Genomic DNA, 25,539 nt, shown 5'->3' on the forward strand with positions numbered 1-25,539 from the left:
ACCAAAGTATTAGACAAACTTAAATTTTGAACCGATGATGGCGCTAGAATAACAGTTAAGGGATCACCAGTGTTATCAAAATTCATCCTGAGGGGGGCATGAATGTGTGTGCCAAATTTCATGGTAATCCATCCGGTAGTTGTTGAGACATTTCATTCAAAACCACAAATGTCAACCTTGTGTTGGTCATAGAGGAAAAGACAGGGCATCACCAATGTTAGTAGGATTCATCCTCTGGGGGCCATGAATGTCTGTACAAAATTTCATTTTAATCCATCCAAAAGTTGTTTAGATATTTCAGTCAGGAAGGGGTGGATCGAGCAACCAACAGACTGACAATGCTATGCTGTGCATGGCTAAAAATCCACACATTTGGAAATGTGATGTAATAAGACAACTATGTATAACAAAATACACATACAGTTGCATAGAAAATGTGTAGGATTTATGCCAAATAATTACAGCCATAAGCATTCTATCTCAGTGGAGCTTGATTTCCGTTGAAGACCTTTGATTGCAGTGCTTCATTCAGATTTCTGTGGCTGACCTTCTCTGAGTCATGAATGCCTCTTCAGTTCGACTGCACAAGACTGAATCACTGTCACCTCAGAGTGAGCTATGAGCAACTTCAGCCTCAGAGTCTCCGTACTGTTTGGCAAAAAAATAAATCAGTCAGCGTCGGGCTGATGGCAGCGCTCTTAGATCAAAATGTTAAAAAGCCATCAGTGTCGCTCAGAGAGATGCCACCTGTTCAAATGAAGCCATTTTTGAAACCTCAACAGTCACCGAGCTGATTCAATCAGTGAGTGAACCTCTCTTTTCTCAGTGTGTGTGAACCATATAAATATACCAACTGAAGAAAAGAACAGATGGTTGGAAGAGAAGTGTTTTTACATCTCAAGGCAGAATCAAGGCATCTCCATGTTACAGTAATACCTTCTTTTTCTTTTGGTCCTGCTTTTCAAAGGTCTCCGTATTTGGTCATATGCAGCTATGAATCTGCAAGGAAAAGCAGAATATCACCTGTATTGCAGTTGCTGTTTGCATCATACAGAGCACTCTCTATTTCAAGTACCACTAGTTAGATACCTCACATGAGAAAATACAAACTACATTACCCTGTCTGATATATGTAGGCTAATCATGCTGGTGAGATTTCATTTTGGCAAAAAGAGGAATCAGAGCTGTTTATCTAGCTGGGGAAATTATCTTTTGACAGTAACATCTGATGTTGTAGTGCAACAGCTACATCAGCCCACTGTAATATGCTCCTAATTCCATTATTCTTCAATGTGTGCTCATTAACTCACAATTCACCGCCCCCCATCACCTAACCTCTGCTTCATGGGACAGGTTGAATGAGTGCGGACGGCGTCACTGAGGCGAACATGTGCGGTAACCGATCCCGTTGTTTTAGAGAAGAATATTAAGATGACCCTCATAAAAATTGCCTCGGGACATGGGTAATCTAATTTAGCTTGAGTAATGTTGCCTGTCATTAGCAAATGAATACAGTGGGGCCCCTTTGAAGGCTATGCAATCTGCTATGGGTAAAATTAGCCACAATTTAGGGTTGTTTTTCATCCTGGAATAAAAATTCTAACAGGGGAAGCTGGCAGCTGTAATTGCAGTTAATCCATGCTGAGTTTAGACGTGTCAATCCTGATTTCAGCAGAAGTGATTCTGTATGTTTCTGTCACTGCTCTAACAGTTCTGGTACTAAAAGCTTGCCAGTGATATTTCTGGTAATGCTGATGACAATCCAGCAAGTGGCACTCACAGGTGAGTCAGAGATGCCTTCTTGCCAGATGCTGTCATGTTTTCATCTTGTTTCTCATCCCCGCTCGGACAACATGAGGTGATCCCTCCAGTATGGCACACTGGTATCGTCTGTGACATTTTACCACAGTCGTCCACACTGCTGGCTGTTGCTTGGAGACTCTGCAGCTGTGAGGTGTTTGGTCTGTCTGCAGTCACCAGGGGACTGTGAGCAAATGAAGCAGGTCAGAGGGTCACCCACTAAGACAGGCTGCGCGAAAAGACACTATTATTACACACTTAGAGACAAGCGGCCACTCTCACAGCCTCAGCAAGGGATTTGTCCTCTGGAAGAAAAGACAGTTTTTCTGCAAATGCATCCAGGTGGAACGTGATAATGAACACAGCTGTCTCTCATCTGCTCTCAGCCTGAGGGGTTTCTTTTTTTTAAACTAGTGAGTGAGATGATTTATCTTTAATGATCAATTTCCTGGTTCAGTTAGCTACTGATGGTGTTTACAGAAAGCACTTTGGTTCACTCACATTGCAGTCATTTTCTAAAAATGTGTGAGACATCAGACTCGCTATGATGCTTCTGTCCAACTCTTTTTTACACACACAGACATGAACACAGATGTTGTATAATCGGCGTGCATATAAACAATCCAGATGCTCTCTTTCAAACACACACAAACAAGTTTCAAGCTTTTGCTTTAAATGTCTTGCCATTTAGTGTGTTAAAAACCCAGAGCTGCGTGAGCGTTGTCAGGGCTGAAAATGGGTCAGAGTCCTGTCTAAAGTGGGGCACAGTGGTTTATAAAAAGCAAGCCCATTTACTCAAGTATTTCATAGGGAAAAGGATTATTGTGCCTTTGAGATGTTTAAGGTGTTTACAGTTTTTTTCCCATCCTCAAACTGTATGAATCTCAAAAGCATTTGAGTGCCAAATCAAATTATTATCTCAATATATTGTTGAAGATAAAATTAAAAGTCTTAAGACGTTGGTTTGCAAAAAGGAAAACATAGAATCAAACATTCATGTGCAGTGTACAGTATGCCACAGCCACTTGTAGGATTTTTTTTTTTTTTGAGCTTGCTCCAAATGCAAGTTAATATACATTCAGAATGCCAATTCATTAAACACAGGAATATATAAAGTTTTAAAAATCGAGAACTCTCTCTACAGTGCTGCCAAGCATATTTAAACTTTATCAACTGAATGTCAATTTTTAGAGGTCCTATGTCAAAGCCCTTTTTCTGTCTTTCCGAATCTGGATCAGCTGCTGCCATCAGTTCTCAAGCCTTAACTGCTGATTGGCTGAGTAAGTAGATCAGCTCATTCAGATGACAACTAATAAAGGAAATCTCCCCCCCAGGAGTCCCCTGGCACACCGCGCCTGAGACAACTGAACTGGAAACGGATCGGACTGAATAAGAATATGAAAGAGACATGACAGAGAATGTTTCAGATAAATGATAGATTGATAACATCAGTATTTGGCATGCAATGAAATATTGAAGAGCACTGTCAAAACTTTCTGGAAGTTTCCATTAGACTGTCTTTGATGTTGTAGTGCACAACTGGAACACTCACAATCAATAGACTAAGTCTAAATTTTAAATGAAAGTGTCTGATCTTGACCCGACTAATAGGTGCAGTAGGTGTAAGCACTTTGCACCCAGTGCATCTTCATCTCGTAGCTGAATGGCCTCAGCTCACCAAAGGCAACTAGGGAGGGAGAGGAAGAGAGGAGAGAGGTAGAAACTAGGGCACTGTTATCTGGCCCCTTTTTTACCAACCACCAGGCACAAGGCAGAGAAAGAGAAAGAAAGAGCTGTGGACAGGAGAGCAGAGAGAGGAGAGAACATCGGAAGTGTAGCGAAGCTGTAGACAAGACGGGGGAACCATTGGAGTCAACATCCGACGTCAAGGAACTGAAGACAAACAAGACAAAGGCAACCTTGACTTGTCTTATCACGCACACTCTATCTATACACGGCAACATACACACTAGCACTCACTTACTCGTGTCACACACACCAACACGCACGTGCAATCACAGGCACGTGCACACACACACACACATCCACAACTCTGCACACACACACCGAGCAGCAACATGTTTAAGGAGCAGGCGACCAAGGTCAAGATCACATCTGTGGTGATCGTGGTGGGCATGTCGTCGATGCTGGCGGCGGTGGTGACTGACCACTGGGCTGTGCTCAGCCCCCGGGTGGAGAAGCTCAACGCCACCTGCGAGGCGGCCCACTTTGGCCTTTGGAGGCTCTGCAAGAAGAGCATCTTCATTGTGGAGGAGGACCCTCAGGGCAAAGGCTGTGGCCCCATCAGCTTACCTGGAGGTATGGAGACTCTTGATCTTACTGTTGGTGAATAAAAACCTACTGTTGATTGATTATTTTTGTATTTTTGTGCTTAGGGTTGAGGTTCATGTCAAGGTGACATGTCTTCATTACACTTAATATATTCTGACTTAGAGGTCAAATGTATGGGCTAAACATTTCTATTATCAAAGTTAATTTGTTGTTTGGTTGATTTAGAAAAACAGAAAGAGGATTTGCAGCTGAAAAGATTTATGTATCTGCGTAAACATGCAGGTCAAACTTGACAAAAACAACAGAAAAATGGACTTGGTGGTCTGTATATGGTGGTCTGTTTGCTAGCTTTCATCTACTCACTTGTATCACAGTTAGAAATAAGCCTTGACTTTGTGGGTTTCAGCTATGCAGAACTGGTGTTTTTGCCATCACTTCACAATTTTCATTAATATTTGTATATGCACCAGAAACAAAAAAAGCAAACAGCATTTAATTTTTCAATAAATCTTGGGACATCAAACTTTCAAATATTGTTGCTTTGACATTTAAAGACAGTCTCAATGAAAGTAAAGAAGGAAAAGAGAGTCTGAGGCTGAAGTGTCTGTGCGTAATAACAATTTTGGTCAGCCTTTTCTCTCACCCATGCTCACTCTGCCTCCATCTGTGTCCGTCCCTTCATCTTTTTTCTCTCATCTCACACTTAAAGGCGTTTACCAGCACATATGTGTGTGCATGAACACCAACACACACACACACACACACACACACACACACGGATGTGTGTTTGGACTGAATGTGTAACAGTTCTATGGCCAGCATCTCACTGAACCATCATTATCTTCCACAGAGGAAGTCTCCAAACAGACTGCCAATTAAGCACAGTCGAACAGCTGAAGTCAAGTGCGTAATGGGAGAGTTTTGCTGCTATACTTCACAGTTAACATGACAAAAACATGACTCTGTTCTGTCTGGGTTGATGGACTCTCAATGTAAAATGAGAAGAAAAAAAAGAATTTTACCACCGAGCAAAGCCTCTCTAAATTTCCTGTAACTCCCTTTTTTTTGCCGTCATTTCTCAGATCACAACAGGAGGTGTTACATCATTTGTCAGCACACTGTCTGACTCTCTATATACTAAAATGTAAGATCATGAGATGCTATTAACTTTTACATCCCTTGTTCAGTCTGGCTCACAGTTTCACAGCAGATCTGACGTTGACTTTGATCAAACCAGATGCAAGACTGTCTGGAGAGCAGTTTTTAAGGAAAGGAAAATTCAATCAGTATTTTCTGATGCCACTGATAAACCTTGGTTTGCACAATGTTTAAATGCAGTAATTTGTGGGAAAACTCACCACTTAATTACAAGCTATATAAAAAAGAAAAACTAAAAAGTGGGAGAGGCTGCTAATAAGGCAGCATCTGTGACAACATGTAAAAAGGTGATCTTCAACCTACAAGTCCATTTTGGAAGTTCTTTCCCCTCCTTGCATAACATTGCATGCAGTATGTGATTCCAAGTCAAAAGCATTCTGTCTTTTATTTAAAAGTCTGCTTCTCCAAAATGGCCTTGTAGCTTTAATTACAAGCTCTGTTAGAACAGAGTCAACCCTAGGGGTAAACAGTGTCTCGCTGGCCTCTGGCTGTGTGTGCGTGCCTTGCAGTCTAACAGACAGATTTCACTCTGACTCTATCATTGACTTAGCCTCCAGCTCCAGCACCTCAGGATCAGTACAGGCCTTAATGAAGTGTGGCTTCCCGCTTCAGCTCACGAGTTAGAGTGCACCTGGGAGACTCAAGAGGGATGAAGGGGATTGGGGAAGAAAACAGAAGTCTGCTTTGGTGGATAGAGGCAGGGATGCCTCTGTTGATAGGGAAAGTGGGGGCACTTTTACAGTGTCCAAAGACGGAGGGGGGCCTTTCAGTGGGAGGTGGTGACACATGCATTGCATGTTGTAAGAACCAGAAAGAGCGGGCTGGTAGACAGAGAGGCCGACAGACAAGAGGTGTGACAGCTGCCTGACATAAAAATGTTGTAACATTGAGCGCCTCCAGAACACCTTCTTGGCGTAAAATGTAGACAGAAATTTCTATCTGTTAAGAACAGTAGTTGGAGTCAATTACCTGTGGAATGTATGATGGGCACTGTAGCTGACAGATTCTAATATGATGAACGATCCAGTTATAACCTCCACAACCTGACAGCAGCAGTAAAACAGTGTCACATCGGTGCAGAATACCAACTGCTTTTGTGATACGCAACACAACCTGGAATGGACAGGAATGACTAGAGAGAAGCCATCAAACAGACTAAAGTTGTCGGAGGCTCACCTGTCTTACTTCCAGCAGCAAAGGGAGTTCAGCTCAGGCCACAGGGCTCCACGCTCCCTTAGTCTGCTGCCACCTGTCAGTGTGCTGTAAGAAATATCAGCTGTTTTGTCAGAGACCCCCTTGGCTACATTCCCGCAACCACAGTGGTGTTCACACTTATGAGGGAAAATGACTCATTCTCTCATATTACCAGAAAAGGTCTAGGGATTTGGTGTGTGGCTACGCAGCTCTGCCATTTGCTCCCACTCCAGGCTCAATACTTTTGTTATACAAACCCATCTCTCCCCATTTGTGGCCCCGGTACTGTCAGAAATTGATCTGTGAGTGTGTTAGTGTGTCCCTAGTCCTCTGTGCTGTCTTTTACGCCACGTAGTGTGAAGATGACATTGGGTGAGATGAAGTTTCTTGTTCAGAAAGTGAGTTTCAGTGACCGTCCTCACCAGGCGAAGATGATTGTCCTTCTCCAGTGGCCAAGAAAAAGCGTTTACAGGTTTCTTCTCAACAGGGGCTTTCTCTAGTTGGTCAATCTGCCAGGTTGGTGTAGTTTGACAGCAGCGAGGACCAGATGATGATATCAGGTGATATCAGGAATGGCAGCATGGCTGAGTACTGAAGGCTTGGCTGGATTGCACACTTTGTGTCTAATTTCACATGTATAATAGTGTTTTGCATGTGATAAAGTCACAGGTGTTTTTTTTTTTTTAAAGGGAGTCAGTGTTTGCACTTAACAAGCCAGCCAACCTGTTAACAACATTAACACCTCATGACAAGGTCTGCATCATGGATTAATTTTGACTCTTTCCATAGATTTTATACTCTAGTATTCAACCTACATTACCATTGGGCAGTTCTGAACAAATATTTATATAATTTTGGCTCAATTAACAATAAGTCAGTGGTGCAAAATACATTTACCTTGTAGGATGCATAAGCTTGTGAGGTTCTGGAGTCAAAGTGAACTCTAATACTGTTTTTGATGGTTCTACAAAAGTCACTGGCCACTGAGTTTAGAATGGAGCCTAATGGAGTGGCTGACTGGGTAACAACACCACACCAGCATTACTTTATCTGCTTCTCAATTTAATGTGTGTTGTAGGTTGAGTGTTTAGCACATAAGCAAAGCACAATAGTGTAAAAACCCCTGAGCTGATAGAAAGTGCACTATAACAGATTACATCCTTTATGAACAGTATACCCAAGCAAGCAGCGGTGATTGGACTTAATAACACACATTTGCATTTTCCCAAACAGAGGGGGAGTTAGTCGTCAAGAGGCGCGCACACAAACACTTTTTCATATAGGCACAATTACGCTGCTTTTGTGAAGGGATTGCATAACAACGGCAGCGAAGCGGTGAACCCAAATGACTTTTGAAATTAACTTCCCACAAATGACGCATGGCAGCTTGAGTGCTGTAAAAATCAAACAAACCCTTTATGGATCACATCATGCTGCTCGGCTGGGAAATAAAGAGCATAAATGGTGTTTTTGTGTGCATGTGTGTGTGTTCCTACACATATGTGCGCAAAGAGCCAGGGAGAGGAATTTATTATCAGAGATGTTTTCGAGCTTCTAAGTGGTCAAGCATCATGTTTTCTAGTCATACAGCGGAAAGACATTACCACCAGAGCACTTACACCTTCAGAATAAAACTTCCTCCTCCTCTGCGTCTTTCAGTGTCACAATGTCTGGCTTGTGCCCCCAATTCATACCCTCAAAAGTGCATGTCACCTTGAACTACCATTTTCACTTTCTAGGTGTCATTTTCCTCTCTAGTCTGCCGGGTTTCTGCTTTGGGTGCAGAGCCAAAATTGTGGAGTTGTGGCGCTCATTTGGCATTCAGAAAACAAGAATCACTCCCCATCATGTAAATTTGAAATATATAACAAGAAATACCTATTCAGGGATAACTGCTTACAGAATGAGATGCTTGGATGTAATTTGTGGTGACTATGATGATGACAGTCAAACTTAGATGTTTTGAATTGAATGATACAGGTCAGGCCACACACACACACACACACACATAAACATACACGCACCCGTGAGGACTCTCCTGTGCTGCTGTGTCCCAGTATCAGAGCTCCTAGTGGAATAGCCATTCAAACACCACCACCCATCCTATTCACATTGACCCAGAATTCGGTCATTCTGCATGGCTAGAAAAAGAACAGCCCCCCCCATCACCTAAAAAATCCATCTTCTGTAACACTCCTGCAAAAGATATAGAAGCTATTTGTCATTATAGGCAAAAACATGGAAATACCATAATAATTCAGGTTTTTGATGCCAGTTCATGTATTTCCAAACTTCTCAAGGATAAATGGTAAAAGATGGAAGGAGGGACACAAGTATAGAAACCCACTGTAAAAAGAAAAGGAAAACCACAAGAATACTAAACTGAAAGAAGCATGAAGGAAAACGTTGAGGTGGAAGAGAGAGAGAGAGAGGTATAATGACAGGTGGAAAGAGGAAGATGCAGAGGAAGTAAAGGGTAAAGGAGAAGCTGCATATCAAAGAGAGAGGGTGGCAGCAGAGTTTAATGGAAAGAAGCGAAACTAAAATGACAGGCGATACCTCGTTCTAATCACTTTCACCCCAGAACTAAATTTCCCCATTAGCCTGACTGCAAGGTCAATTATACGCACCCAGATGTTCTCTTCCTCAGTGAACGTTCACCATGTGAAGTTAAAGATTTGTTTTAACTGTTTCTGGGCAGTGTGTTTTACTTCCATTACAAATTGTAGTTCAACTTGGCTTGTTTAGCAACAGAGTAACAGCAAACTCCAACAGTATAATGTGTCATAAAGACAGAACTTGGCAACAAAAGTTAATGTTTTCCAACTTTTTGGCCTAGCATACTGAGGCAGTGACAAAAAACTAGCAAAGTGGATTTTGGATCATTTGGGTGAATCATACCGGTGCAACTGCTCTTCTTGTCTGTTTTAGCACCAAGATAAAGTACAGAGGAAAGAAGAGACTTGTTCTCCTGACTGCCCTTTTTGGAGAAGTTTTGAGTTAGTCCTGCCATTTGGCCTATGCATTTGCAGTGGGACCCATATTTGTCTGCTGCATTATAAAAGCTGTTTTGGAATCAATTGAAATGTTAAAAACAAATTACATACTGTAATACAAACACTAGAACAGTTTTAATTCTTCCAATGTAGTTGATGTGAAATGGTTGGACTACATTTACCAAAATCACCATCAACAGAATTAGCTCAATTGACCATTCGCTAAACCCCGCCCCCAAACAACGATTGTCCAATTGTAGTTTAGCAACCGTAACTAGGAACAGCAGCCCTGTCAAGCTTTGGATTTCTCCACATGCCGAAACAGTGTGCATGGGCCTCTAATAAGAATGGTACTCCATATAAAGAGTTTGAAGAATGGTGTCTCTTCTTAATTAACTTTCCAAAACTAAAAACACAAGAGTAAAAGTGTAAGGACAGCAGTAAACAGTGTGTTTCCCTGCTCTAACGTGAGCTGCAAATGTTAGCCTGTACGGCCAACAGCAGTTACCAAGCATTATTTTCAAGGTTAAGGGGAATATCGTCAGCTAACTATATTATATTATGGGGTTTACAGGTTATGTAACCTAAAATTCCTGTTCGGGATTGGTGCATCCACTGCGTGACAGTAAAAGTGCTAGTATATCAGAGTTCACTGGTTATTCCATGTAGAAAAAGGCTGTCCTTAGCGAGCCAATAAATGGCCATAGCTAGCCTAGCCCAGTTAGGCTCCAGAAATCCCCTGTGCCACACAGCAGTCTCCCTATTCGGTCCCTATTCTGTGAAAGGACCTTATCACTGTGAAGGACCTTATCCAAGTATACAAAGTAAGTGGACTGTTCAGTTAGCTGTTATGTGGTTGTGATGATGTTAAGGAGATAGTTTGTATTAAGTAAGTCCTTCGTTGCCTGTTTTGTTACTAGATGGTTACTTGTGCTAATATCAGCCATGGCTAGAGAGCCTTGTTAAGTTTAATAATTAAGCAACATGGAAATTGCCAGCCTTCAGGTTGCACACCCAGTGTTTTTGATTAGACATGTATTGCGTTTGTGTGAAATTTCACCCACCACTAACTACTGAGAGTAGTTGCTTTATCTTTTATTAATTCCCTTATTACTATTTGGGCTTGTATTTCTTGTTTATTAGTAATGAAGATTACTCTATTTTAGACCACGCACGCACCCCTACACCCACATTCTAATTACATTTTTATATAAAATACTGTATTATGATGCTAAAGCTAACTGGCTCGCACTGCAACACAATGCTGCTCCTTTATTTCCATATCTTCTAAATGGATCATCAGCTGGTGAGGATACTGAACCTTTTACATGCAGCTTTAGCCTCAGTCTCTTAGCATTATATCATTTATGTAGCTTCTTCATCTACAGATGTTTGGCATCTGACAAGAAAAACAGAGAAGACAGAGTGGGCGGGGTGGGGCCGGCGCAGTAAAAGATGTGATTGGGCCAGCCTAGTGTCATTATAGAAAATTATTCAATGGGCCGCTGCCACTGCCCCTGCTTTATGAGCCGGTCGTTAGCAATAAGAAATTGTTTTAATTATATCGGCCCAAAGGTGCGTCGGCCCACCGGGAAAATACCCAGTATGCCAGATTATCAGTCCAGCGCTGATAGTGGAACATGTAGCAGCTAAAGAGCCAGATATACCCCTCAGGATTTGATAGAGATTACAGTAGAGACCAAAAACAGAGCTAAAAGAGAGTGAATATTGGACTTATGTTCACCAGGTGGTCAGAAATATGACTGCAGATGAAAGCTAATGTTGCTAACATGTTTGCCAACAAGTTCATTATATCAACTTAAAGGTGATATGTCAATGCTGTTCACAACTTTTTTCTGCTGCCCAAAGTGGTAAAAAAAAAAAATCAGTCATTGCAGGTTTAAGCCGACAAAATCCACTCATCAGCTAGAAATGAGAAGCTTGCTCTTGTTTACTTCTGTGTGAAATCGAAGACCCACTGTTTAAGAAATTACTGTGAATTTCGAGTGGTAAATCTGCCACCATTATTACTGTAAAGTACCATGCTAGAATAGAAACGTTGACAGGCGTAGCAATAGTAACTGGGGGCTTAGAGAATGGTCAGTTACTCAACCTAAGAATATTAGTAATAATAATAATAGTATATCATTTTCTTTCACTGCTCTCTACATTATCCTTATTAATTCATCGGGATCAAGCTGATAACTAGAAGCCCAGTCTTTTGAAGCTTCCTTTGTAAAGGTCTTTCTTTCTTGTCTTTGTGTGGTGGGCAGATAATAGTCTTCACAGAGACTGGAGTAAATCTCATAGCTACACCCAAACACATATTAGCTTAGATTATCTTAGCCCCAGAGGTAAAGACACCTAATGAGAGAAGACTAATGAAAATAATATATTTACAGATCCAAGCTGCACTGTGACCCCGCCTCCGGTTCTCACTGCCAGCCTGTCCATCCCCTGCACATACAAATTCATACACACACACACACACACGCATACATGCATACCATTACATGCACACACATGCACATATACACACATATGCATGCACACACTCCTCTTGATATGCCTTTACATGGGTAAATAGATAGGACCAGCCAAGACCTGCAGCAGCCTGTTGCTAGGTTACCTCTTTAGTGATTCTTTCTCATTCTGGGTAACAAACAGCTCGTCTGTTGCCTGGTACATACACACGTCCTGTACTTCTATCCTTGTGAGGACCCTCATTGGCATAATGCATTCCCTAGCCCCTTACCCTAACCGTAACTTAATTCTAACCTAAGCCTTAAAACCAAGTCTTAACCTTCAAACAGCCCTTTGAAGTTGTGAGGACTGGCCAAAATGTCCTCACTTTCCAAAAATGTCCTCACTCTGTTGCTTAAAAACATGTTCTGGTCCTCACTATGTAGGAAGTACAAGTATATATACACACACAGTATGTGCACACACAGACACCATACACAAACATTGTCCATCTCTGTGTAGACAGAGAGAGCACCTGTCTGCTTTATGGGTTTAATCTCAGCGAGAAAGGATGGTGAGTGGAGGAAAGAGGGGACACTCACTTGGCCTTTACCGCCTCTCCACCCCTCCCTCTCAGCCCAGCTGCCCTTAGAGACAGCAAATAGATAGATGGATGTGTGGGCAATGACGGCACCCAGGAATTGTTTTTCTATATGGGGCAATATTTAAGATTGTGGTCAAAGGACTAGAGTCTTGGCAAGCAAAGTGCAGAAATATATCATTCCTGTGTAGAAATGGATATGAACTGATTTCTGAGACGTAAACACAGCCAACATGGAGGACAGTGAAGGATTTGAGTTTAAGACATTTTATTTTAGGATGACATCAAGTCACAGAACACTGCTGTGATTTGGGGGCAGCGTTGAACGTACAGTACATCTGATCAAATAGCCAAAGAGGAACTGCAACAGCTGTGTATGCTGATTCTTTACCGATTTAGAAATGAGAAAGATATGCTGCTTTATGCTTGGATAACACATAACACACACACTTCTTTTTCAGGCGTAGTGAGAACAAAGAATGTCTTTCAACTTAAGAGGTACAAGTTTTCGTCACTGGCTTTACATGCATCCACCAAGGTGAAGTGTGCCACATGGGCCATGAGCTCTATCTGAGGTGCGTGTTACCTGTATTGGCACTCCACAGGACAGCATGTTGTCACCACTGCTGTACATACTATACACTGACAGCGGCCGCAGCAGATACCCAGGATGCCGCCTGATCAAATTTGCAGATGACACCACCTTACTCAGCCTGTTGAAAAAGGATAAATGGGAATATGGCAAATTGTTAAGACCTGTAGAAAAATCATGGGGTTGCTGCAGACGGAGCTGTACCACCTGTACCTGACCAGGCTGACTGTAAAGGCTGACAAGGTCTGCCAGGATCATTCCCATCCACCAGCAGAGTTTCAGCTTCTGGCCGCAGGTACAGATACTCCCCAAAATACAGACAATATAATAACGCAACTAAATAAGATGTGGTAGCCTTATTGGTGAGGTACAATACATGTATGTATTCATGATTTTAGTATATGAGCGGGGTGCAATTTATGTATTTATTTATTCACGACTTGAATTGCCTTGACTGAGGATGCTGGGATGGCTGATGCAGAATGTTGTTGTTATTGCTGTTGTTGTTGTTGTTTTATATTTGTTCTCTGTAGCTATTGTACTATGTGCTGTAACACAAATAGCCTCTTTGTGTCGTAAGGCGAGGTGCTATATGGAGATATGTGGACCCAAAAGCAGATGACAAGGAAGCAGTCTCAGGGTGAAGTAGCCGGATGACTACCGAGTTTATTGTGGGGTGGAATGCAGGCATGTACAGGCAGAGGTGAAAGCAGGGGAGTGAGTCCAAGGTGGAAAACACAGTTCACAAAGGAGCAGCCAAAATCCAAAACCACAAATCCAAAATCACAAATCCAAAATCCAAACAAGGTCCACGGGAGAACAAAGAATCCAATACAAACTTACAGTCAAGGCTTGGCAGGAACAACACCATGTGTACAACGATGATCCGACCCAGAACAAAGAAAAGACCCAGACTTAATACCCAAGGGGAGGTGAGACAACGAGACACAGGTGCAAACAATCAAGGGAGGACCAACAATCAAAACTGGAGGGAAAACACAGACAGGAAGTAAAAACACAAGACACACAAGGGAAGAAGAATACTACCAAAATAAAACAGGAAGTGATACACCTAAACTACCACACTTTGAGGACAATACATTTTTCCAAACTAAGCTCAATCTAAACTAAACTAGCAGTGACACGCCAAACCAGGCTAAAATAAATCATGTCATGCAATATTTACTTTTTTCCATAGCTGTGTGTCTCATTAATGTATGTGTATTAGCTTCCTTATGAGATCCATTGAGAGATTTAACGTTACATTGATTGGTAGTGCAGACACACAGGGCCACGGATACAATCTGAGCCACCTGCTCTTTCTAACCCTCATGTTTCATCTCACTCTGTGTATCACTCTCTCACCCCCCCTCCCTCATCCTCTTCTATCTCTCCCTGTCTTACTCTGCAGCACAAAACTGTTCGTACTTTAAACACTTTACCTCGGGGGAAGAAGCTGAAGTTTTTGAAGTCAAGACCCAGAAAGGTGGGTGCCTTCTCATTGCCACCCAGACTACATGTTACAACAGAACCAGTTTCAGACCCAACAGTCTGTCTGTGATGAGAAAAAAAATGTAACAGATACCATTTCTGGTAAAGTAAGAGGAAAGAAGGTGTACAGTAAATCAGGGAAAACAGCATTTCCTACATGGATATATGCTCAGATATCACATATCCCAACATCTAAGCACAACATGTGAAGAAATGCCTGTATGTCACATGTAAGACCCTTACAATACAAGGACACTGTTAATGCCACCTGGTTTCCGTTTTTCTTTATTTTCAGTATAACGAGGAAAAGTTTGAACACATTCTCAGTCACATCATATCAGATAAGAAAGAAATCTGTTCCAATATCCTCTGATGTTCATCTTCTCATCTTCTCTGCTGTAGCAAGAACAGTATTTTCAAAGTAAACATATTTCCAGGAAACAGCTCCTCTGTTCTTATGTTGGCTGGCTGACCCTTTCAGCTTCTTTCCAGACATAGACGAACACACAGGGAAGCATGAGGGAACACAGCTAGATACTCATAAAGGCAGGCAATTACAGATCATTATCAAATTGCAGCAGATGTACAGTACATGGTTACGTCTTGGTGAAATCAGTGAAGCCACATATTGAAAATGATTATACAGTGTTTCATACATAGTACAAGGTCGACAGGCTTGTACATTCGCTGTAAAGCGTAAAATATTGTATATATAATGTAGTAGAATTGAACAATTGTTTAAAAACTTTACTTAGCACATCGAGAATAAGTTAATTTAATGTGAGAATTCAAAGCAAAATAAATATATACAGTATATATATATGGTGAAAAAATTAACAGTGTTAAAGGGAGATAGAGCTTTAGTGAGAAGTGCACTGACAGACATGGCCTGTTGCAGTGGTGGAAAGTAACTGTACAGTTCCTCAAGTACTGTACTTAAGTACAAATTTCAGGTACTTGTACTTTACTTGAGTATTTCTATTTTCTGCTACTTTATACTTCTACTCCACTACATCTCAGAGGGAAATACTGTACTTTTTACTCCACTACATATATTTGATACCTTTAGTTATTAGTTACTTTGCAGATTCATATAATCAAATAAATTGTTATGTATTATTATGGGTAAAGACTTTATTGATTCCTTGGTGAAATTCACAAACTACCCGGCTGACAGTATATATAGTAAAATAAATAAATAAATAAAGCCCCACCTTTACCAGCTGCAACAATTGAAGTGATGTACATATTAATGCATCAATTATTATAATTCAACAATATAATATACATTATTCTGAAATGGGCCATTCTGCATATTGAGTACCTTTACTTTTTGTACTTTAAGTATATTTTGATGCCAATACTTTTGTAATTTGACTTTATTTTCAATGCAGGACATTTACTTTAATATTTCCACACTGTGTTATTGCTACTTCTGAGTACTTCTTCCAGCACTGACCTATTGTACCAGCAGAAAGTACTACATAGAATAAAATACAAGAAATAAATGATCAAATCTGGGAAGCCTGAAAGTCTATTGATGGAACATAACAACAACAGTGCAAAAGTGAATAGGGTCTAGCAAAAATATGCACACATGAAATGCATAAAAGCATTCACAGAGACTTTCACCCAGACCAACAGTCCTCTAACAGACACAGAATGAGCCCAACCTGCACTGAGAGACTGGGTGTAAGGTCATTTTACACCTTGTGTTACTCTGCAGTTGGGATGCTGAAATGGAAGAGGATGCTACAAGGATCATTTCTATCACAGTTGGAGTGTTAGAGAGAAGGAAGGAGACTAGATTATCTTTATCTAACAGACAGGAGGGGAGGCGGGCAGGAAGAGAGAGAGATGTTCTAATCATCTTGTTATAAGCCTGCAGCATCTTATCTGTCATGCAAATGGCGTTATTGCCAGTTTGGATAAATGACTGTTGTTTTTAAAGTGAGGCTAATTTAAAGGCTAATTATCTGTGTCATAACTCGCCTGAGTGCAATATTGAAACAATTATTATGTAAACGTTACTGCAGCCTCCCCTTCTGTTCCTACCCACTCTCAATTTTTAATCGCTTGCTCACTCTTGCCTCCTCACTTCTTTCTGTCTCTTCTCTCTCCCTCTTTGTTTCCTTTTACTGTCTCTTTCACATCCTTCCTCATTTTGTCCCCCTTTTCTTTACTTCTCCTCTGTTCAAAGAGTACAATATCTCAGCAGCAGCCATCGCCATCTTCAGTCTGTTCTTCATGATCCTGGGCACCCTCTGTGTTATCTTCTCTTTCGGGAAGGGGCGGGACTACCTGCTGCGGCCTGCTGGGATGTTCTTCGCCTTTGCAGGTCAGATAAGGCAGATAATGTGAATCACAGATCAGGCTTTGTGTGGTACTCCTGTCTCTGTGTTACAGTTCAACTTAAAATGATGTGTGCATCATCATCGTGGACACCTTTTCTTTTGGTAATGAATATTATTTATGCAGCTAATTTAACAGAGTTGACAAAGCTGAAACAAAAAAAATGTTGGAGGTGGCAAGAGCTGGTTTCATGTAGCCCTGGGGAAACATTTCAATTAAAGTTAAATTAACTTTGATGGGTGTGAACTCCCATCTAACATCGCATATACTGTTACAGACTCAAAGTTAAAATAAAACTGACAATCTTGCAGTGTCGATGGGAACTGTAACAGCATTTGATGAAACAGTTATGACAACACAATTGCCATGAATGCGAGTGAAGCATCTGCTTTTTGTTTTCTGTTTTGGCATGCAGGCCTTTGCATCATCATTTGTGTCGAGGTAATGCGCCAGTCTGTCAAGCGAATGATTGACAGTGATGAGACCATCTGGATTGAATACTACTACTCCTGGTCCTTCACCTGCGCCTGCGCCTCCTTCACCCTGCTCATCCTCAGTGGAGGTGCCTTGCTCCTCATCTCCATGCCCCACATGCCACGTAACCCCTGGGAGACCTGCATGGACGCTGAGCCTGACACCTTGGATTAATCACAGGTGACGCAACAGGCACGTCTGAAAGCCCAGTTAAAATGACAAAAAATACAAGTGGTTTTGCATCTTTTAGCCCTTTAACTACCTATCCTATCCCACATATTTATCATTAATGCAAGCTATTTTCCAAAGCAGTAAAAAGTTGATTTCCTACCTTCCATGCTCATTGATTTCAGTTCATGTTAGTAAAATAATAAAATCAACTTGGAGAGACTTGTGATGGATAACCAGCCACAGCAAAAACAATACGGTGGTCATAGTAAAGCTGTCAGAAGCAGGACGTGTTTTGAAAACTCTTCCTTGTTGGTGTGTTTAAGGGCTGAGGAATAATTAAGTAACATTTGAGACTTCCGAATCATCTGCCTTTTTAAAGCAAGAATTTACCAAACTCACATTATCTTTTTTTACAAGGTTCATGTGTGCTTATTATTTGTGTTTGGGGTTTGGTTTTGTGACTACATATCTCATAAATGCAATGCTTTTCAGCAGCGGTGTCTCAAGTTTAGGATGTTGGAGCTTTCCGCAAGCACCTGAACATACCAAGTAGGCCCTGCTTGTAACTGCATTACCAAATGACAAGTACCTTAATGAAAAAACAAGCCTACTAATTGATTTTCATAATGTACTAAAATTAACTGCCACCAGTGGATGCCTGGAAGTCAAGAAAGGATCAGTCTAGAGACTGGTATAGTGTAAGTTGGAAAATATTAAAGTATAAACAATTTGTAGTAAATGCAAACACACCTGAATTGCCCTTTAAGGCTTGACTTGACAAGACCTGGGTCAGAGTATTTGATTTATAAAGTGTCACATTTAAGGGTTTTGACACGTTACAGTGCAAAGAATGCCATACTGTTGGACAATCATATTCAAAAATGTAATTTAAAATTATATATGGTCTTTAGTAGCAGTTAACTGCAGTTAAACCTACTGTATCTGTCACTCTAATGAAAGTAAAATGATTTTCTGATGCTGTTTTACACTGGACTAAACTAGAAAAAAAACTTTTTGACAACAAACAGGCAAGACATGATCAAACCTTAAGACTTAATACATCAAATTAGATAGGATTACAAAAGACCAGGCAAGAATTAAAAAAAAAAAAAAGAAAAAGAAAAAAGACTGGACTAAAACTGTACCACACCAAACCAGATAATTGCGCTTTGTTTAAAGTGAAGTAGTGAATTGTTATAATGGGCTACTGTCACTACAGTCTTTTCTTTTCTCCAAGGACTTTCTACCATCAATCTGTGGCATTGATTGTCGAGAGAGAGACCACTTGTCTGTTACTCCCTTGTTGACATCGGCCATTTATTTCAGGGCAATGATCAAGACCCCTGATGATTTAAGTGGAGGGACTCCGATTCATAATATTGTCTGCAGTATTTGCTGAGCCTCTGGGTTATGCTTTATATGTTAGCAAATGTATTCTGCTTTTAGTGGACATTCAAAAAATACTTTAAACACCAGAAATAAACAGAGAGAGTTTAGAAAATAATTGATTGCTAAACCCCTACCCTAGACAGCCATTGTCCAATCATATCTTAGTAACAGTAATGAGGTACGGCAGGTCTATCAAGCTAAAGATTTCTCCACATGTTGCAGCGGTTTGCAAAGGGCTGTAGTAAGAGTGAGCGATACTCCGTATATAAAAGGTTACGATGGTGGTTTATTTTTACACTTCTTATACTAGGTTTACACTCCAGCAATCCCAGCCAAACTTGTTACCAGAGATAGCATTACGTCCTCCAAACACATTGGTTAGAGCATAAATCTAACATCTAATTGCTTGTCCAAGTATATAAGCTAAGCAGCTAACATAACATAACAGGGTTATGTTAGAATGAAATAACAGTCTGATCGCACATTTTTTATTATCATACTTATAATACCAGGACTAACTAGTTCACACTGCAATACAAGAACAATTCTGTTTCTATATTTCCCTGTCTTCCACATGGATCATTGACTGGCGAGGATGCTGACTTTTTGCCTGGGACATGTAGCTTTAGCCTCAGTGTTTTAGCACATTATCATGAATTTAGCCATCAACTGCATATTTAAGACCCCTTTACAGGGTTCCCCTTTAAAAAATGAGCTGTAAACATTAAAAAGTCAGGTGGAGATGGCGCAAAGCTAATGTTAGCTTAATTAGCTAGCCAACTACAGATGCTAAAACAGTTTCAGCCAACAAAATTAACAGTTGCCGGGTAGAAATGAGAAGCCTGCTTTTGTCTGCCTTTGTCTGCCTTTGTCTGAAAGGAAAGGACCATTGTTGCGAAAATTAATAAGAATTTTGAGCTAAATCCGGTAAATCTGCAATCGTTATCATTGTAAACTACAGTGGTGTGAAAAGGTGTTTGCTCCCTTCCTGATTTCTTATTTTTTTGCATGTTTGTCACACTTAAATGTTTCAGATCATCAAACAAATTTAAATATTAGTCAAAGATAACACAAGTAAACACAAAATGCAGTTTTTAAATGAAGGTTGTTATTATTAAGGGAAAACAAAATCCAAACCTACATGGCCCTGTGTGAAAAAGTGATTGCCCCCTAAACCTAATAACTGGTTGGGCCACCCTTAGCAGCAACAACTGCAATCAAGCGTTTGCGATAACTTGCAATCTTTTATAGCGCTGTGGAGGAATTTTGGCCCACTCATCTTTGCAGAATTGTTGTAATTCAGCCACATTGGAGGGTTTGAGCATGAACTGCCGTTTTAAGGTCATGCCACAGCATCTCAATAGGATTCAGGTCAGGACTTTGACTAGGCCACTCCAATGTCTTCATTTTGTTCCACTGTATGTGCTGTGTGAAAATGGAAAGCGTGACAGGCATAGCAACAGAAACTAAGGGGAATGTGGCTTAGCAAGTGGTCTTGCCACATAACTGCTGATTATGAAGCATACTTACTCACATAAAATACATTATAAACATCAATCAAACATCAAATTTAGAAAAAATATAGATGTTTGTGGCACTTACATTTTTTATTTGCAATTCTGTATTAAATTATGTTACTTTCTTTTTGGGGCCAAATATACCTAAAGCTAAAATATTTAGGATAAGTATGACACAGATTACTTTTTAATTTAAGTATTGCCTATGATTGTAAAATGGTACCTAAAAGATTTTTCTGTTTTGTAGACAACTATATTGTTGCTGTCAGATGAAAAACTCATTCAGATGGACAGACTTTTCTTTGAAGTAGCTTTTTAATTATTTTCATGTTCAAATCATAGATGACCTTTTTATTTCTAGTACAATCAATTAAAACACAAAAATCAAGTTTCACCTGACAGCAGAAATTTTTATTTGACTCTTTTTCCCATGTAGATATGACACAAGGGTTGTATATGTTATTGGTCGTATAAAACAGTCATCTACGTCTAACATGTTATTTTTTAGTGAGTCAATCTGGCCCCGAAGTCATTCAGCCGGTGCAGGTGCAGTGAAATTAAAGTGACGCTGTTTCACAGGGGAACACAAGACGAAATGATTACATTTGGCTCAGAGGTCCTTCTAAGAGGAACATGTCCATTTTTCTCACCGCAATCACAAAAGTTACTTGGTCATTGTAGAGGTTTGTATTTTAGAAAATTTAAACAATACCTGTATGATTTTTTCATTTTATTGACTATTTTATATAATCTACAATGATCACATGAATCCTGCCATCATATTCAGCTGGACAGGAACCAGCTGTTGACCTGTAGTTTAAATTAACAGCTGAAAATTGTTAAATACAATACATACAATAAAAACCTGTAAGAGTTTCATACACAAAATACCCAATTTTTTCTGAAAAAAAGACTCACCCAGAGTTTAGTATTTCTTGTAAACAATACACCTGATTTGTATATTATTTTAGAATTGTAAATGCTCTGATTAAGTATATGTCCATGATTGTCTTTTTCAGAAGAACTAAATGAATAAAAATTGACTACTAAAAAGGTCCAGAATGCTGTTTCATGTTGGTATAACTTCTTGTGCACAGTATAAACCAATATTCCACTTTGGTATGACATGCTTTTTTGGCACAGGTTTTTCCACATCAGTCTTCTTCCAATATGTACTGATGTATGTTAGTCCCCCTCTGTTTCCATTACTGTGGAAATTCTATTAACACATACCAAATAAAGCAGAGTAGCAGTCTTTGAGGTTCACCTATAGTTCGAGAGAGTCAATGGATGCACATTTATTGGGGAAATAAAAATGCCATTTCAAGTCTTTCCTTTACTAAGAATTCAACCTTTGTGTCACTTCTCACACATTCACAGAGTCGCTTCAATCCAGGAATCTCTCAAGCTGAAAATGTGGTTGAATTGAAAGACAAACCTATTGGAAATGCTCCAGAGACCGTACACACTGCAGGTCAGGGCTTTTCAGGAGTGGCTGTAATAGATACATGCAGCTCCTTAAATCATTCATGAGACCTTTACCTTAGAGCAATGAAAGCAGCATGGGCAGAGCTACACTGAGACACAGCCGTAACTACTCTCTGCCTCCTACATTGTAGGATAGGTAGAATATATGGAAATTGGTAGTTGATGCATTTGGAGGCTTGCAGATTATTTTGAGCGAATGTTGACTGTACACACTAACCTGGAAAGCCATGATTGAAACCTTGTGCACAGGCAAATGTGAGTCCATAAATAACAATTTAAATGTGCTTAACAGATCATAAAATAGACCAAAAAAGACCCATTATGAATAAATGTCAATTTACTATTGGATCAAACGTAGAGGTCATTATGTGATGTATAATGCAATCTATTATCTTATCTAATCTAATATCATCTAATGTAATAAATAATATGATACAAAATTATTCTTATTTTTTAGAAATATATATACTTATATGTTTTAAAGTGTTATATATACACACCTCTATTGCATTTGAATAAATTCACAAGGTGGGTTTAAAATGATACTTTCAGTTAATAATGAAATATTAGAATTGTTGGGTCTGGTGAGAGGGTGTAGCACACATGGGCTATATGATTGTGTTTTCTCCACAATTTCTCACTAATTACACATGAAAGCAATTTTACAAGCATTTCCTTGACCTTTTCCACAAGCAAAACAATTACAGATCTAACAGCACAACTAGTCTGTGCATGAAGATGTGAGTTATGGGATCTTTCTTTGGTTCGTCTCCTATTTGTCCCGTACTTATCTTTAGTACCATTTATAAAATGTGCATTGAATTGCTGAATACTACTGGAAACGAAGAAGAAGAAAATATTTTACTGTGAATTAAAATCTTACTGGAAATCCTTCTGGACATGAGAGCACAGTTAGGTGTAGTCTCAGAAATGCCACTGGTTTGTCTCACCTTTGCGTCACTTTGTTGATGAGGAAAGCTGACGTTTGCAGGAGTCATCAGGTCCTTTGAGTCACTGCTATTAATGTAGCTGTCAGTCCCTTTCCTGACCTCTGACTGAGTGCTGTCAACGCTGTTACTATTCTCTTCACACTGCAGTACAGTACAAGTATTTTACATTCAGCTGTGTCCCTCAGAGAGTGTATGAGCTGGCAAAAATGTTTAAAAACACAGGGTGAGATTTCTCCCAAGTTCGGTGGACAGCGAAGAAAAAGAACATGAAATTGAAATGACAGGCATCGTGAGAAGCAGGAGCGATGACAGCAACAGAGAGACACAGAGAAACATCCTGAAAAAGGACAGATGGACATAAGCTGGCCACAGAGACCAACTGACAGAAGAAAACATGATCCTCCAAAGAGCTGTGAAGCTTTGCCAGAGCTCTGCCAAAGGAAACAGTGAAAGGGAAAGAAGACTGAACCCAAAGTGACACTAAACAACACTTTTAAACAAAGTGCTCAAAAGTGCAATATTTTAACAAATTGAAACACAAACTAAAATTGCTCTGAATGCTGATTTTACTGATCATTTTGATAGTATTGCTACTTTATCCGGTTCTTATACCTTTTTTGGTCAAAAAGATCTCACTGAATTCAGTCCAAAGAGACAGAGAGCAATGTTTGTCCAGATAGCTGATCTACGCTACTGAACTAAGCTCTTCACCTCAGGGAGACACCGACACTCAAGTTAGTCTGAAGTATTACTTTCACCCTGACTCTCTCTCTTTCTCCACTCTGCTTATGTATGACTGTATTTCTCTTTCCTTCAGTCATACCTGCTGCTCTTTCCCTCTGCCAGTTTCTATCCTTCCTCGTCATCATGTCACTCTTTTTTTGTATCTCTCTCTGCTGCCCACACTCTACACTCTTTACTTTGCATCCCCAATTCTCTCTCTTCAAACAGAATTCTCTTTTTTTGTCCTTTTCTTTCTCTGTCACACATCTTTGTTTTCTGATCTTTTTCTCTATTTTCTTCATCTTTACCTCTTTGTGTTTCTTTATTGCCTGGTAGCAGATTGTGCTCCCCTTTCTCCTCTGTGTTTTCCTTCATTAATCACCCTGTTTCGTTGTTTTCCCTCCTCTGGGTCTGCTTCAATCTTCTCCTCTTCTCTCCTTTTCCTCTGTTTCCTTTCCTCCCTTTGAAGCTTCCCTTTGCAGGCAGTGACAGTGAGCCATTGGTTCATCGCCACCTTCTTTTTACCAGTTTTTTCTCTTCTTCTCCCCCTCTTCCCTCCCTCGCTCTATCTTTCTGCACCAGTGCTCTTTCAAGCAGGCACTCTGCTGCCTAATGACTTGGATCGGTAGTGACTGTCGAGAGGAGATAGACCTGTAATAAGGCAATCCAACCTAGTGCAATGCGCTACTAGTGCTTCATCTGTACATACTATACGCTGCATACTGCACTCTGGCCTGGAGGCAGAGGAGTGGACGGAGCATGGATCTGGAGATGAAATGTCCTCTGCTGGGTTGAGAGTGCTTGACTAAATCACATACGTTTACTGCTTTGATACAGAAAAGAAAAGAGGAGTACAAGTGGTATTTTAGCAAGGGAGAGGGGGTTGTATTTCAACTGCTGAATGTTCTGAAGAGGGGGATAGATAAGGAGATAAATAAGTGTTTCTACATTTGATATAAAATACGAATGGACAGTAGTCTCCAGAAATATGGCTTTAATGTCCATATATGTGTAGGTTTTTATTCAATCCAAATCTTGCAGCAGCACATTTCACTAACTTCTACAGTCTGGTCTTGGGTAGATAAAATGAAAAGCTTTAGTGTCTGATTTAAAATCTAAACTGAACACCAAGATTACCATTACTGGGAATTATCAGCTCAGGTAAATAATTTGATCACATTTGATTCACATAATATGAAGTAGACATTTCACATCACTGTGGGGACGTTTAAAAGTCTCTAACAGTACTTTGACTAAGGTTACATGCCCCTGTGCACTGAAAGACTGTACAGAAATCTCATACTGAAAACTTCTCTTTTTCCTTAATAAACCTGGGTTCTCCACACCCAGAAAATGCTCTCCAGAGTGGATAAATCTGAGAATGCCAGCCTCACATTTTAGTGTGAATGGGAAAAACTGAGCATTTGGAAAAGTATGATGTAAGTATGCTCACACTTTCTGGGTGAGAGTAAAGATAAGAAGTCACATTTCTGTTGCCTCTGGGTATGTTTGAAACAAACTTGTTAGTGCAAAGTGATGTCCAAACATAAAGGCAAAAGTGTTTATAATGCCACACTTGAAAGCATAACGAAAAGCCTGTTGTCATAGAGAGAGGCAAGACGAGATGAATCACACAAATGGGGATAATAGTGCACACTTTTGGATAGTGACTCCTCAAAGGCTTTGTTTGTACACAAGAAAAGTGATGGAACTAGTTGTTTGAAGAATGAAAAGAGAGAGCTTGAGAAAAAAGTTAATATCCTGCACACTGGAGTGCATCTGTGGTTTAGGCGTTAACCTGCAGATGTCGATGCAATGTCTCCAGTTCGAGTCCGGCTGGAAATTTTTATCGCATCTCTCTACTACTATACTGCATAGTTTCTTGACT

The 25,539-nt window shown here is 40.2% G+C and overlaps 1 protein-coding gene and 1 long non-coding RNA gene across 2 annotated transcripts; one reads left to right on the top strand and one right to left on the bottom strand.

Moving 5' to 3' along the window:
- Positions 1-73: 73 nt before the first annotated feature.
- On the bottom strand, positions 74-13,979 carry LOC122869471. Its single transcript, XR_006376327.1, has 5 exons — positions 13,940-13,979; positions 13,091-13,217; positions 1,781-1,984; positions 937-999; positions 74-648 (listed from the first exon to the last, which is right to left on the bottom strand). It is a non-coding gene; the product is annotated as an uncharacterized LOC122869471 (long non-coding RNA).
- On the top strand, positions 3,399-18,234 carry cacng1b (calcium channel, voltage-dependent, gamma subunit 1b). The gene is made up of 4 exons (XM_044182529.1): positions 3,399-4,119; positions 14,508-14,582; positions 16,788-16,925; positions 17,355-18,234. The coding sequence occupies exons 1-4, from the start codon at positions 3,879-3,881 to the stop codon at positions 17,585-17,587; spliced, it is 687 nt and encodes a 228-aa protein (XP_044038464.1). The 5' UTR covers positions 3,399-3,878; the 3' UTR covers positions 17,588-18,234.
- Positions 18,235-25,539: the final 7,305 nt, after the last annotated feature.

Source organism: Siniperca chuatsi, linkage group LG21 (assembly GCF_020085105.1).
Source record: "Siniperca chuatsi isolate FFG_IHB_CAS linkage group LG21, ASM2008510v1, whole genome shotgun sequence".
Classification (NCBI taxonomy): domain Eukaryota; kingdom Metazoa; phylum Chordata; class Actinopteri; order Centrarchiformes; family Sinipercidae; genus Siniperca; species Siniperca chuatsi.

Excerpts from the sequence above, each read along its gene's own strand:
- cacng1b (XM_044182529.1), top strand. The coding sequence starts at position 3,879 with ATGTTTAAGGAGCAGGCGACCAAGGTCAAGATCACATCTGTGGTGATC. Across the intron at positions 4,120-14,507 it reads CCCCATCAGCTTACCTGGAG|CACAAAACTGTTCGTACTTT; the intron begins GTATGGAGACTC and ends CTTACTCTGCAG. Across the intron at positions 14,583-16,787 it reads TGAAGTCAAGACCCAGAAAG|AGTACAATATCTCAGCAGCA; the intron begins GTGGGTGCCTTC and ends CTCTGTTCAAAG.